The following is a 12,887-nucleotide window of genomic DNA, read 5'->3' as shown; positions in this document are numbered from 1 at the left end:
ACAGTCATTGTGAGTAAGACAGTAACAGTAGAAACATATTAAATATCACTGCATTGATTAAAATAGGATAAGAATTCAAAAAATAGACACAAAAGACACGGCTCCTAAAAGGAGTCGGACAGCGGAAATGACTGATCTCCTGTTTGCAGTCTTTCTTTTTTTATATGTCTTAAAGTCATAGCTGTGAAAATTACATTTTGTTCGGGAAAAAGACAACAACAATTGTGGTTTCATTTACTAGTTACATATTCCTGCTTAAATATACTCTTTGTTTTTACATTGGTACTCAAAAAACGTTACTGGGGTTGCTCGTCTATAAGGCTTTTATTTTGAAATTCTGACCAGAAGTCCTGTTTTTTTTCCCTCCGTCTGGATTAACATTGGTGCTCGTTTTCGTGAAAGTAACGTTACTGTTTACAAACTATGCAGTAGGAGGTAAGTGATTTTGTGTTATTGTGGAAACTTACTTGTGCACTGCTGCTGTAAATGTTGCTAGAGTTAGCTAGCATTAATGTTAGCTATGCGCCATTGTCTCATCCGTTTCTGTTATGAAACACTGAGTGCCCGTTCATGCTAGGTGCTATTTGTTGCTTTCTCTCCGCACTGTTTTGATGGTAAACTCATGGCCTGAATGGGTTTATGTCAATGTTGCTAGGTAACGTGAGCTGCGTTGCCTTTTCCTGAGCACGATGGCTACCCAGAGAGTGCTCCCCCAAAGCAAAGAGACTCTCCTCCAGAACTACAACAAGAGACTGAAGGATGATATCAGGTCCATCCTGGACAACTTCACAGAAATCATCAAAACAGCCAAGGTACTGGACCCCTCTCTTCCCCCCTCTCTATATACCCCCATCCCGTCTCCCGGATGGTAGATGGCATAGGGTTGTGGGTGATTTGGCTAGTTTCTATCTTTCCCTCTGTCCCTCTCCACTCACACACACTCGAGATGGAAAGCAGGGCAGTCAGGAAAAAATGACAGCCTCTATGCTTTCTCATGATATCAGCATCAACCTCCCTTCTCTTGTCTCTCTCTCTCTTCTCTTTGCCCTCCCTGTGGAAGAGTGACAACAACATTGTAATATTTATTTTCTCCAGATAGAAGATGAGACGCAGGTTTCTCGAGCCACCCAAGGGGAGCAAGACCACTATGAGATGCACGTCAGAGCAGCCAACATCGTAAGTATTTGAGTGGCAACAGAGTGCTTCAGAGGGCAAAGCCATGCAGAATACTCAGTGGAAAAGTAGAGAGGGAGAAGCAGGAGATAAAGCTCGGTGTGTGCTTTCACTTTTTATACATTTTTGTCTGAGCTAATTTGGAATGCACTACAACCTTGTAATTGACAGTTTCTTGACTGTGAGAAGTTTTTTTGTGAAACTGTTACTTTGGAAAGAGCTTTCTCCAGTCCAGAAAAAAAAGGCACAGAAAAATCATAACCGCGCTTTTCATTTCTACACTTGTTTCCTCTGACCCGTGTTGCTGTGTCAGGTGCGTGCCGGTGAGTCCCTGATGAAGCTGGTGTCGGACCTGAAGCAGTTCCTGATCCTGAACGACTTCCCCTCCGTAAACGACGCCATCAGCCTCCAGAACCAGCATCTCCGCTCGCTGCAGGAGGAGTGCGACAAGAAGCTCACCTCTCTCCGCGACGAGATCGCCATCGACCTGTACGAGCTAGAGGAAGAATATTACTCCTCCAGGTACAAGTAGGCTCATACTTGCCCCCATCCCGCTGCCCCTCCATAGTCCCGTGCCGAGCACCGCGTGCCCTCTTGCCTTTACCATTCACCTCTAAGCCTTATGAAGGGTTCAATTCTGCCCCCATCTCCGCCCAGAAGCTCTAGTGTCGTGGTTATCTCACCTTCATTTGTATTTCTACACTGTACCATCCACCATTCATCAACACACACTGATGTCCATTGATGCCTGCTGGTGTCGCGCAAGACATGATGAAGCTCATCTCGCTCATCTCGTACATTCCCACCAATGACTTTATATTGTAATTGATGAGTTAAGTGCCTTGATTTTGTTTCTGCTCCATGGTGTGTGTCATAATTTGTCCGTGGTAGACAGGAAGTCCAATGTTAGACTTCAGCATTAAAGGGGGATACCACTTGTCAGCATTTAAGTGTGTACATTAGGATAGTTTAGTGTTTATTTGTGAGCATTCACTACTGTCCCACATACTCAAACACAAGGTGTAGAGTTGATCTGATCCCGTCATCTATTGTCCCGCTAATGTACAATACTGCTCAAATTAAAATCTTGGCATAGTCAGGAAACCAGAATGACAATGATATTAAAAAAGTTAATTTGCATGCAAACAAACATATTAACTAAAATCAGCATCCCATTTATTGTCAGTGCAGCAGCTCTAAATCTTGAATACATCACAAGTGGCTCTGTGGTCTCTAGCTTGGGAGAGATATGTTAACAAATATCGACTGGAATACTGTCTGCCATAGGAGAGACATGAGTTGTTGGTGGTATTCCTCTTTAAAGTGGAAGTCATGAGGTCTTCCTTAGTCCCTCAAAAATATTTTTAAATTGAAGTGATGACCAGAGTGCATGAATATGCATGAAATCAAAAAACTTAATTTGCTTAGATATCATTGTCAGTTTTATCCACGGATGCATCGATAGATGGATGTTAATAATTCATGGCACTTGTGACACAAGGCTTTGGGCTTAGGGAAAGGGAATAAAATACCTTCTGGAAAAAAATATACATTGAAAGAACCAAAACTATATAAAAAATATTATTTTATAAATGTTATATTCATTTTAAGATTATTTATATATTTCTATTTAAATCATAAATGTAACGGTGATACCCAGTAAGGTAAATTTTGAGTGTGAGTTGTGGAAGCATGTTTGGGGTAGACTGTATAATCACACCTGACTGTTTCCTGTTATTTATTTGAGGTCAAATCTGAAGCTACTAGTAGTTACACAAGTGGAAATTTCCTGTAAACTCAATTAGGGGTTTAACTTTTCTAGATTCCGTCCTTAACCCTCGTGAGCGAAGCTGTAACTGTGCAGGCGGTGGCGCTGCTGCGCACATTTGTACCCGTCTGTGTCAGCTATTTTCATAGACCCACAACAACTAAGAAATAAAGTAGAAACAAAACATCGTAGTAGTTTGTCTAATTTGTTTTTCTGTAAGGAAGCACTGAGAAGTGTCTCGATCCTGCTTTGAGCATGCCAGGTGTGGGGCTCTGTTCTTCCTCGCTGCCCTCGCTCTTCTTTCTCCTCCATCAGCAACTAATCACACTTTTTTGCTGAAGTTAAAAACAATTTATAGTCAAGCCTCTGTGTTATGTAGTTAATAAACAGCCATTGCAGAGTGATACAGCAGTCCCAGCAGGCATTTCAGGTGTTCCTCCACTGGTTGTGTTCAAGGTTGTCCCGTTTCTTTTCCAGATATAAAGCTTGCAGGCGTCTATAGGACAGTAGCAGAAGAGCTAAGCTTCTCCTTCATACTGGCTGTTGTTTCCAGTGCTTTTGCATAACCTTCATGCTTGTGCGTCCTCCTATCGTACGTGTGCCTTTATGCACTCTTCTGTACGTGTATGAATCTTCTGTACGTGTATGAATGTGCTTATTCTGACTTGGCGCTCTTTGTCTGCTCCTCTCTTTCTGTGCTGCGCTGATTCTATGCCTCCTATTGGTTTCTGTTCTGGAAAGCTACAGTCAGTGGGACAGCACTGACCTGCCCTTGTGCGAGGCCTACCGGCGGAGAGACAGCTGGGCCTCCCCAGGCACCGGCAGCGGCTCTGCCCACGGGGACAGAGAGGACGTGGACGGACCTCCCTCACAGGAGACAAACCCCCAGCACCACCTCAACGGACACGGCACCGCCTCTATAGAGAAGCCATGAAGCTGCAGAAAGTCGGACAGTTTGGCACACAGAACACCTCTGCACAGTTTGTATTTTAGTGGTTTGTATAGATCAGTGTTAGTAATTAGGGATGGGTCGATATGCTTATCTCGCGATACAACTCGATAAGCGATGTGGAGTTCACGATTCGATACGATGCAATAAATAAAAGTTCAATGGCAACAAAGTCTGACTGAGCAGAATTATGTTTATTTCTGAGCCAGAAATCTTTCTAGCGATGGCATTATCTTGCTAGAATGTAAACACAATTTACAAACGTCATTACAAAGTGCAAATAATATAATTTGGATGGAGAGCTTGTGAAATTGTGATGGGCAAACCGTCTCATTAGTGATTACTACAGCAGAATAGAATATAGCGATTCATTTTTTCTTCCCCACGATACTTATTGCCATGTTTTTGTATTGCGATATATTGAATTTCAATACATCGTCCCATCCCTAATAGTAATGCTGTTAGTGTGTGTCCATGCAAGTCCAGTACTGCTTTGTGTTGCGGACTTGGAATCAAATAGAACTGGACTGGAACTTAAACTTTGGCACAGAGGATTTCCTTTGCTTACACAGGCATCACAGGAGAAGAGCACCATGGGAAATCTGTACCGTACAATTACTAACTGAATAATTCTTTCAAATCAGCAGAATGTAAAATGTATTAATCAAAAGTTACATTCCCTTCACTTTCTTCAAGATGAATTTCAAAATTTGCAAATACTGCCTCATATATACAGCAGTAAAATTTAAACATCCAATCATGACTGTTTTTTTCTGAAGCCACAAAGATAAATCAATTTTCAAAACTGTTGGCCTGTCTTTGCATAGGCTTGTACATCTTTTTTCATAGTGTTATGACAGGCGTGAATTTAGAATTGCATGAGTGTATGATCTTGGATTTCATTTGTAAAACTTTGCTTTTGTAATGTTTTTTCTTTTTCTTTTTTTACTCCATTAAGCATTAGTCAAATTAAAGTACAATTATAACATCAATGGGTTTTACATCTTTAATGAAATACCATATTTTTTCTGGAACTCTAGTCAACAACTCACAATCAGGAGTTAACAATAGAGTGAAATGCAAAACTCAACTTTTCACAGTTCACAGTACCTGCCATTAAAGAGGAATACCACTCAATTGAATGTTTCTTATGTTATTTCTATTGTCTACGACAGTCACATTATTTGTGAACATGTTATATCTTGATGAATTCACAGATTTTAGTCTTAGTTGTCTGATTTCTGGCTTTGAGAGAAGGCCATTAATGTTCAAAATATGCATCGGATCCTAAACCATAGGAAAATCATGAATTCTAAATAAAGTGGGATCCCCTTTTAATGTAACACACTACCAGTAAACAAAGACACATATATACAGTACACCAGTCATTTCAACAGTGAGAGACATGATAAAATAAATATGAATAAATAAAAATGAACTATGTATTTACAAAACCTACAGGCTTTAATCAAAGGGCAGGTGAGCATCAGGTTGAGTAATGTCCTCTAAATTACATCCAGCTCCTCAGTAGCGGCGATTCATCTTCTTGAACTTCTCATAGTGGTAGTCGTCTGTGGCCTTTTCGTTGTTTGGACGTTTGCGGTAGTTGGGTGGCGACGATGCTGTGGGTAAACAGGAAAAGGTAGAAGTCAGATTAACACTTTAGGATAACAAGTATTTTCCATTTCTGTAATTGCACCGGTAGTTTGTATAAAATCCGCTCTAAAAGTGTCAGATAGCACAGCTCATTCAAACATATGTACCATTATATGCTAGTTGTTGCTCCTCTGCTTCAGTGTGCATAGACTGATTATATTATAGTGGGGCTGTGCTGCCTATAGACAACACTGTGTGACTCAACTCACCCTCTGGACCTGGTTTCTCTGTGTCACCCACACGCAGTGGCCTCGCCTTGGGCTCCTCTCTGTGTCTGTGGTGCCTCTGCGGTGCGTTCACATCCTCGTGGTAGACTGGGAGAAGAGATTTCCACTGTTAGCCAGTCCCTGAGGTGATATACAGTATATACATGTATAAAACCACAACATGGCTTCACACATTTTCGTGAACTGTAAGCAAATCAGATTGGCAGAACTCACAGCGGTTGTGCTGGACGTAGTTGACAGCAATGTTAGTGGGTACAAATGACGTGCCGTGGTCTTTTTTCTTGTTCCTCTGCTCCGCCAGTAGCTTGGCTTTCGCGTCCTCCGTCTGGATAATGTTCTTTATCTTTGCACTGGAAAGGAAATTAAAGAAACAACGGGAGTGACAGTCAAGTCCTTTCTGTTGGCTGTACTGTGTCAAAATGTAGAATTAAAAAAAACATCTTGGGGGTTCTTAAAATAAGCCAAATCTACAGGATCACTTTGAGACTCTGGTACACGTACTCGATACCGAGATCGACCTCAGGGATCCCACTCAGCATCTGATTGGACAACATCTCCTCTGTCTTCTTGGCAGAGTTGACTCGGATGTTCTCGGGCAGCTCATACAGGAGATCCTCTGCGTTCTTCACCTTGATTTTCTGCTCCTCGGCCTCCACCATCCCCTTCTTCTTTTTCAGCTCCGTCTCGATGTACTTCACCCTGTGAGGAAGGAGAGAGAAAGGATCAGAGTTTAATTTAGAGTTATATAAAAAAAAGATTTAGGTATTGAAACGTTCATAATAAGCACTTCTTCAGCAGCTGTGTGTGAGTTCTCCAAATTGAAGTGTGCCGTGAATGTTCAGGATTAAGATGCTGCAGCTTACATACTTTTAGATGTGCAATATCTGTTTTTGTCAGAGAGAATTGAATAAGTGTAATCATGGACTCACTAGTATTATGAAGGAAAACACAAAGCTACTTATCTGTGCAACAATAGTTGAAATCAAGCTGCCTAATGTAACCTATGGATACGAATCAACCTGGCACTTGGTTAACTGGTAACTATCATTGAAAAACTATTTCCATTATGATTTCCGAACATGCATTCCACTAATCTTTCAAACAAAATAAATTATTGACCAAATATGTTAATCCTCCACACTTGAGAGAAAGAATACACTGAATTTCACTGTGTTTAAAATGTAGGTTTACTGCTATAAAACAAATGTTCCAGTGATTGGAGTACATGAAACTGAAAACTCGAGAGAATCACTGAACATGTGCAAGAAACCTTTAAAACATCATCCCAAAACACTTAACCTGCCTAAGCAAAGTCTGACTATGGATCTCTTTCCCTGTGTTTCTTTTGCCTTATCTGAATAGTAATGCTGAATCCAAACCAAAGAGTGTGTGTGTGTGTGTGAATGTGGTGAGTGAACATGGCATGCATACATGTCTGCGTCCTCATCTCTTCTGTTAGTTTCCGCTGAGAAAGAGGTGCCCAGGTTGAGGTCCGTTTCCTCTTCTGTCCTGCATGTGGAACACACAGGTCATGTGGTCAATACAGCCTCAACTGAAATGACACGTATTTCCTAACTTATAATGACATAATGCACACATCAAAGATACAATCTGTTAAGGCCACTAAACCAAAATCATTGAAGCAGTTACAGGTTACAGGACTCACATGTCCCTGTTCCTATCTTTGACTTTCTTCATGTCTACTACCCCTCCTGTCTTCAGTTTAAAGGGATCATCCTGTAACAAATGTGTAATGTAACTGTAATAGATGTAGCTAGCAAACAGTTAACCGATGCTAGCCAATTATCAAAAGTGTGCAACATTGGAATATCAACCATTTACTTAACTATGCCATTATCCAAGTAAATAAAAATATTTAGAATTAATAATATGCCTCTTACATCAATCTCAGCCCCCGGCGGCAGTTTCTCCCCTACCAGCAAGGCGGTCACACTAAACAGAAGAAAACATGAACATTAATTCACATCTTCAAATGTTTCTTTATCATTTTTAAGCTACCTTGTGAAATAAATGCATAATTTGAGGAAAGCCCTCCTCTACCTGACCCCATTCTGTCGTTTGCGCAAACTCTGAAGCTCTTTCGCCTCATCTAGTTTTGATCTAAGTGAAGAAGAAATAAACAAAGCCGGTTTATAAATAGCAAACGTTATCTCATGCAACATTGATGCTGCACGGCACAGTTAATAGATAGTAGTTTCAGTTACCTTACTTCTTCAGTTATCTCATCCTCCTCTAAATCTGACGAGTCCCTTCTCTTCCTAAAGTTCTTGCCAGACGGCATTTTGCAGCTTATTTCTGACTGCAAAATTATCAAATTATTAGATAACAGTAGGCTGGCTGAGCAGCCAGTTTGCCAGCTGTATACATCGGAGGACAACTCTAACTGACGTACAATAATATTGCATCACTTCCGCAAATGGAACCTGACGACTTCCGTTCCTTTTAGGTAACCATAACAAACATGGCGACTTACAGACAGGTGTGGAGGTTGTTGAGCATTTCAGCAAGACTTTCGCGTCCGTAAGTTTTCCCTCTAGGCGTAACACCACATTGTTACATAGTGATGTCCTCTTTGACGTTTTGCCTTTTTCGTCTCGATGTAGTGCTTTCTTAATCATCTACAGCCTTGCTAACGTTAAGTAACGGTAACACGTTAGCTCAATCAAGACAGAGTGACGCAGATTAGTTATCTCAGAGAGCAGCGTGCTATGATACAGTGTTTTTCTCTGTGTTTTCTAGCGTTATTCACATGGTCATGGATCGCTCATGACCGCTATTTCATGTAATGTTAGTTTAATATCCATATACATTAAAACCTTGTTTGTGCCGAAGTGTCATCCTCTTGGCTTCCTACCGTGTGTGTGTGTGCAGTAATGTCGCAGTAATGTCAGCACGCAAGATTTAAAGGTAAAAAATAACTATCAAAACGCTCGAGTGTTGACAAAAACCTGACACGTATAGGGCTACACTTGTGAGTGTTTACACCAGCTTTTACTTTCTAAAAAAAAATGATATTAGTGAACACAGTCGTTCAGTTTTTAGCCTGCGAATCTCCTGAAAGCTTAACTGATACGAACTATTACAAGTAGTTTAAGGATGGCCAAGCAAAGTAAAACTATGTAAAAATAGGACAAACAACCAATTTTGGTCTCTCACTTCTAGGATGCACACAAAATACTGTTTGAAAGTAGCTAAGTTAAGCACTTTGTAAGTATGTAAATTTATAGTGATTTAGCTACTATTTTGACCGAGTGCTTCCACAACTATGCCAGTAGACTTCCATCTCCTAGCAGTACACTGTTAAAACTGGAAATTATAAGCAAACATTTTGCCAAAAGTTACTAATAAAAAATTAAATATAGGCCTTTTACTGCATCTCTTAAGCCTTGTACTGACCAACATTATTTCTAGGTGCATTCATCATTTTGTACACAGCAAACTGTCAACTGTGTATCTGGATACATTGATAGGCAAATTTTAAAAGGAGCAACTAATCTTAATGCTTCATTTGGGATTAGTCACTTTTAGTCTGAATGAGCATAATCTTCAGTTTTAGCAAATGTACTGCAGGCAAATAAGTGTCTAAATGAAAAGCACAGCATGTGAATGTGCAAGTTCCTAGCCAAGAACAACAAGGCAAATGTTGATTGTGGAATCTGCTGTATGTAATATCAGTCATGCTAGGGCTAGTTTGCCTACTACCCTGTGCAAAATGTGCTGCTTCTGCTACAAATTATGTATTGCATTCATATTGTACTCAAACGGCCTTTAGCAGATTAGTTTTACACAACAGATTCACCAGATCTTGAAGCAGTCATTGCCACATCTTTAAGTGGGAGTAAGGAAATGAACAGGGCTTGCATGGACAGGGCTTGAATGCTCACAGATGCAGCAGCATGAACATGTAAATGAAGTGAGGGGGTGGTTTCCCAGGACTCAACCTTTTAAATCTATCTGTGTGCTGTCTTAGAGCTGTTGGCTATGGATACCAGAGTGCCGGATTGCACTGGCTTTCACATAACACAGGAGTCACAGGCAGATGGCCACAGACGCCCCTTTGTGTTGTTCCAGGTTGGTATTCCTGCAGCACGATTGCAGCTCTCTTGCGTAGAGGAAACACAATATTATGACTAATGTTACATGCCCTTTGCTGTGTTATGTCTCCTTCCAGCAAGGACCATGTTCATTCAGACCCAGGACACACCCAATCCAAACAGCTTAAAGTTTCTGCCTGGTCGCACCGTTCTTGAAACAGGAACAATGGATTTTGCTGGGCCTCGTGATGCGTACACCTCGCCTCTAGCCAGGTACATAACTTGTCAAATACAAGGTGACCTAAAGGAGAATACCCTGCAGTTTAATAATTCACATGTTGTACTTGTAGCTTAGGAACAAAAGCAATGTGCGCACTCACAAAACAACTTTCGGTGCTTTTAATACACAGAAACAGTAGTGAAACTTTTTCTGTTTGTTCCTGAGGATGTCCTTGAGTCTGCACCCAGTGTCCTTAAAGTTTTTGAGCTGAGTGCATATTTTTGCATATCTATGTACTAGGACAGTCCAACCAGTAATTGTGTGAAAGATCATCTTTCTCTTAAAGTTTGAAACTAGAGAATCAAGACGTCAAGACCAACCATCACACTGTTGCTGGACTCTTTAAGTGACATTCAATAGGATAATGACTTTGTGGGCGCTTATCTGAACTTTTACATCCAACTGAGCTTCAAATCATTGTTCTGTTAACAGTTCTGAACTGAAATATGTCTATTAGTATAATAGAAAAAAAAGTATAACTTTATGTATGCAAGCCTTGTGGTCTCAATCTACATGTTATATATGAAGCAATCATATTAAAAGCACGCAAGTGGAATTTGACCAATTACAATTACATTTTAGTAAAGTACATACATTATATTATTAAACTTAAGTTAAGTATATTCTATGTATATATTACACATGAATAACATGTATAGATATATAATATATATATTTTTTTTTTCTGAGCATAGAGTAATGTCCATTACTGGTGTTGTTTGTACAGCCTCATATTTTTTAACACGTAAAATTTTGAAATTTTGAAGCTCTTCCCATGTTCTGTTTTTCCTTCAGACAGCTATTTCGAATCGACGGTGTTAAGAGTGTCTTCCTGGGCCCCGACTTCATCACCGTAACAAGGGTAATTATCAGCCTGTCTGATCAACCAGTCTGTATGAACCACACACTGCGGCACACTGTAACGTCACGTGGTTAGAACAGCTCCTTTTCTTTCTCCCCATTTAGTCTGATGCAAATATGGAATGGAAAGTAATCAAACCTGACGTGTTTGCTGCCATCATGGATTTCTTCACCACCGGACTCCCTGTTGTGAATGAGGAGAGCGTACCTAGTGCAGATACAGGTAAGGGACACGGCCAGCCATGCGAGAAAAAAAATATGTCTATAAATAGAATGAGGGCAGGCTGTCTGTGAACGCAAGGAGTCTTGTGTCTTTGCAGCACCGTCAGATGACGACGACGAAGTGGTTGCTATGATCAAAGAGCTCCTGGACACCCGAATCAGGTAGCTGCTGTTGCTGATGCATGGATTGTACACAGTTCTACATTATTCACTGTTCTGCTTGTAAAGACACACTTAAATATCAGCGCTTGTTCACTGTTAGCCTCTCTTTGTCCTTTGTCCTGATGTTTTTCTCTCCCAGGCCAACAGTGCAGGAGGATGGAGGTGACATTGTGTATCGGGGTTTTGAGGACGGCATCGTCAAACTGAAGCTGCAGGGCTCCTGCACCAGCTGCCCCAGCTCCATCATTACATTGAAGAACGGAATTCAAAACATGTTGCAGTTCTACGTCCCAGAAGTCGAGTCGGTGGAGCAGGTTCGTCCCTCTACCAGAAGATGTACTGTAGATGTAGCTGTATATCTGTACTGTATGTAGCTACAGTGGTGTACATTTCATAGGCAGTTTGTTGATGAACATTTCGTATTCGGTATACAGGGTAACTTTCTGGAAAAAGTATGGAACTTTAAAATGGGAAATGCGTTGGGATCCTGACTATGTTTTTTGTTTTTCTTTCCCAGGTGAAGGATGAGGAGGAGGGGGTTGCTCAAGCTTGAATCTAACAGAAATCAGACCCTACGCACATTCCTCTCTCCCCCACCGCCACCTCCCTCGGCTCCATCCCATAGTTTTATTAACGAGCATCTTTGAGGCTGGTCTACCGTGTAGCTGTGGTGAGAGGACGGTCTTATTCATCCAGAGAAGTTCTCATTGGCCTCGATGGCGGTTGTCAGTACACTGACAGTATTTCAGGACACAGAGAGACCACAGCCCAGGAGATGACGGCTTACAAGATTATGTTACTGATGGCTGAAGAACCCTAATAAATTGTATTTATTTCACATTATTACACCTTTCTGATTCAGTCGCTAGATACAACAGTATTCAAGAATGCATTGTATTAAATACAAATATGTATGTAAATAAAGTTTATTGAATTATGTGATTGACCTGGGTGCCTCTGTTTCACATACATACACACACAGTCAATGAGATTACTATTGGTGAGAATGCTTAACTTTATAGAATTGTGTCTCTGGATCCTTTTTACAAGCTAGAAACACTGTTGCAGTACAAGTAGAGACTCTTCCATTTGCAAATGATCCAGTATTGACCTCTAACTAAAGGAGTTCATAGATTTCCATTGATTATAAGATTTTTCAATAGTAAATGACATTGAAATTGCAACGTTTGTGTATAGTAAGCAGCAGTGAGGTTTTTAGCTTCTCTATACTATGCCAAAATTAAATTCTGTTAAACTTTTGAACCAGAAGGTAGGCTATCTTTGATTATAAGACTCTTTAACCATACTGTTGTAAATATTTCCAGCAATCCCATTTTCCACAGAACATTATTTAGTGGCAACACTTAAAGTTGGCAGTGAGCATACGCCTCCTATTGTGAAGTGGTGTTTATTTTAGGTCACAAGAAGATATGCCGGTGTGTTGGTGCGCCAGATTCGCCTAGATGCCTCGGTGGCGCCTGCCCACGGATCTGCATCCTGCTGATGCCACGTCAGAAGAGTCTGCGTCGGTAGG

At 40.7% G+C, this 12,887-nt stretch overlaps 3 protein-coding genes across 5 annotated transcripts; 2 read left to right on the top strand and 1 right to left on the bottom strand.

Moving 5' to 3' along the window:
- The first annotated feature begins 340 nt into the window (after positions 1-340).
- med22 (mediator complex subunit 22) lies at positions 341-4,879 on the top strand. 3 transcript variants are annotated; one of them, XM_071923944.2, is made up of 5 exons: positions 341-435; positions 656-812; positions 1,096-1,176; positions 1,487-1,695; positions 3,689-4,879. In XM_071923944.2, the coding sequence occupies exons 2-5, from the start codon at positions 690-692 to the stop codon at positions 3,873-3,875; spliced, it is 600 nt and encodes a 199-aa protein (XP_071780045.1). In that variant the 5' UTR covers positions 341-435; positions 656-689; the 3' UTR covers positions 3,876-4,879. The 3 variants fall into 3 exon arrangements, with proteins under 3 accessions (XP_071780045.1, XP_071780039.1, XP_071780052.1); XM_071923938.2 differs by having other exon boundaries at positions 3,683-4,879; XM_071923951.2 differs by lacking the exon at positions 3,689-4,879 and having other exon boundaries at positions 1,487-3,132.
- A 107-nt stretch (positions 4,880-4,986) lies between these two features.
- LOC139930680 (splicing factor C9orf78 homolog) lies at positions 4,987-8,138 on the bottom strand. Its single transcript, XM_071923923.2, has 9 exons — positions 7,999-8,138; positions 7,835-7,894; positions 7,675-7,726; positions 7,440-7,510; positions 7,205-7,282; positions 6,275-6,472; positions 5,987-6,123; positions 5,756-5,860; positions 4,987-5,512 (listed from the first exon to the last, which is right to left on the bottom strand). Exons 1-9 carry the CDS (start codon positions 8,073-8,075, stop codon positions 5,415-5,417), a joined length of 876 nt encoding a protein of 291 aa, XP_071780024.1. The 5' UTR covers positions 8,076-8,138; the 3' UTR covers positions 4,987-5,414.
- Positions 8,139-8,229: 91 nt separating this feature from the next.
- Positions 8,230-12,290, top strand: nfu1 (NFU1 iron-sulfur cluster scaffold homolog (S. cerevisiae)). The gene is made up of 8 exons (XM_071924354.2): positions 8,230-8,314; positions 9,765-9,865; positions 9,966-10,101; positions 10,904-10,970; positions 11,075-11,192; positions 11,290-11,353; positions 11,493-11,667; positions 11,871-12,290. Exons 1-8 carry the CDS (start codon positions 8,256-8,258, stop codon positions 11,904-11,906), a joined length of 756 nt encoding a protein of 251 aa, XP_071780455.1. The 5' UTR covers positions 8,230-8,255; the 3' UTR covers positions 11,907-12,290.
- Positions 12,291-12,887: the final 597 nt, after the last annotated feature.

The sequence above is a fragment of the Centroberyx gerrardi genome, chromosome 8 (genome assembly GCF_048128805.1).
Source record: "Centroberyx gerrardi isolate f3 chromosome 8, fCenGer3.hap1.cur.20231027, whole genome shotgun sequence".
In the NCBI taxonomy this organism is placed as follows: Eukaryota; Metazoa; Chordata; class Actinopteri; order Beryciformes; family Berycidae; genus Centroberyx; species Centroberyx gerrardi.
Note: the sequence above shows the minus strand (reverse complement) of the source record. Positions and strands in the feature narration are given on the sequence as shown.

Bases quoted from the DNA above. Each gene is read 5' to 3' on its own strand.
- med22 (XM_071923938.2), top strand. From the start codon at position 690: ATGGCTACCCAGAGAGTGCTCCCCCAAAGCAAAGAGACTCTCCTCCAG. The intron at 813-1,095 runs GTACTGGACCCC...TATTTTCTCCAG, and splicing joins AAATCATCAAAACAGCCAAG to ATAGAAGATGAGACGCAGGT. The intron at 1,177-1,486 runs GTAAGTATTTGA...TTGCTGTGTCAG, and splicing joins ACGTCAGAGCAGCCAACATC to GTGCGTGCCGGTGAGTCCCT.
- LOC139930680 (XM_071923923.2), bottom strand. From the start codon at position 8,075: ATGCCGTCTGGCAAGAACTTTAGGAAGAGAAGGGACTCGTCAGATTTA. The intron at 7,511-7,674 runs GTAAGAGGCATA...CATTTGTTACAG, and splicing joins CGCCGGGGGCTGAGATTGAT to GATGATCCCTTTAAACTGAA. The intron at 6,124-6,274 runs GTACGTGTACCA...TTTCCTTTCCAG, and splicing joins GAGGTCGATCTCGGTATCGA to TGCAAAGATAAAGAACATTA.
- nfu1 (XM_071924354.2), top strand. From the start codon at position 8,256: ATGGCGACTTACAGACAGGTGTGGAGGTTGTTGAGCATTTCAGCAAGA. The intron at 9,866-9,965 runs GTTGGTATTCCT...GTCTCCTTCCAG, and splicing joins GCCCCTTTGTGTTGTTCCAG to CAAGGACCATGTTCATTCAG. The intron at 10,971-11,074 runs GTAATTATCAGC...CTCCCCATTTAG, and splicing joins ACTTCATCACCGTAACAAGG to TCTGATGCAAATATGGAATG.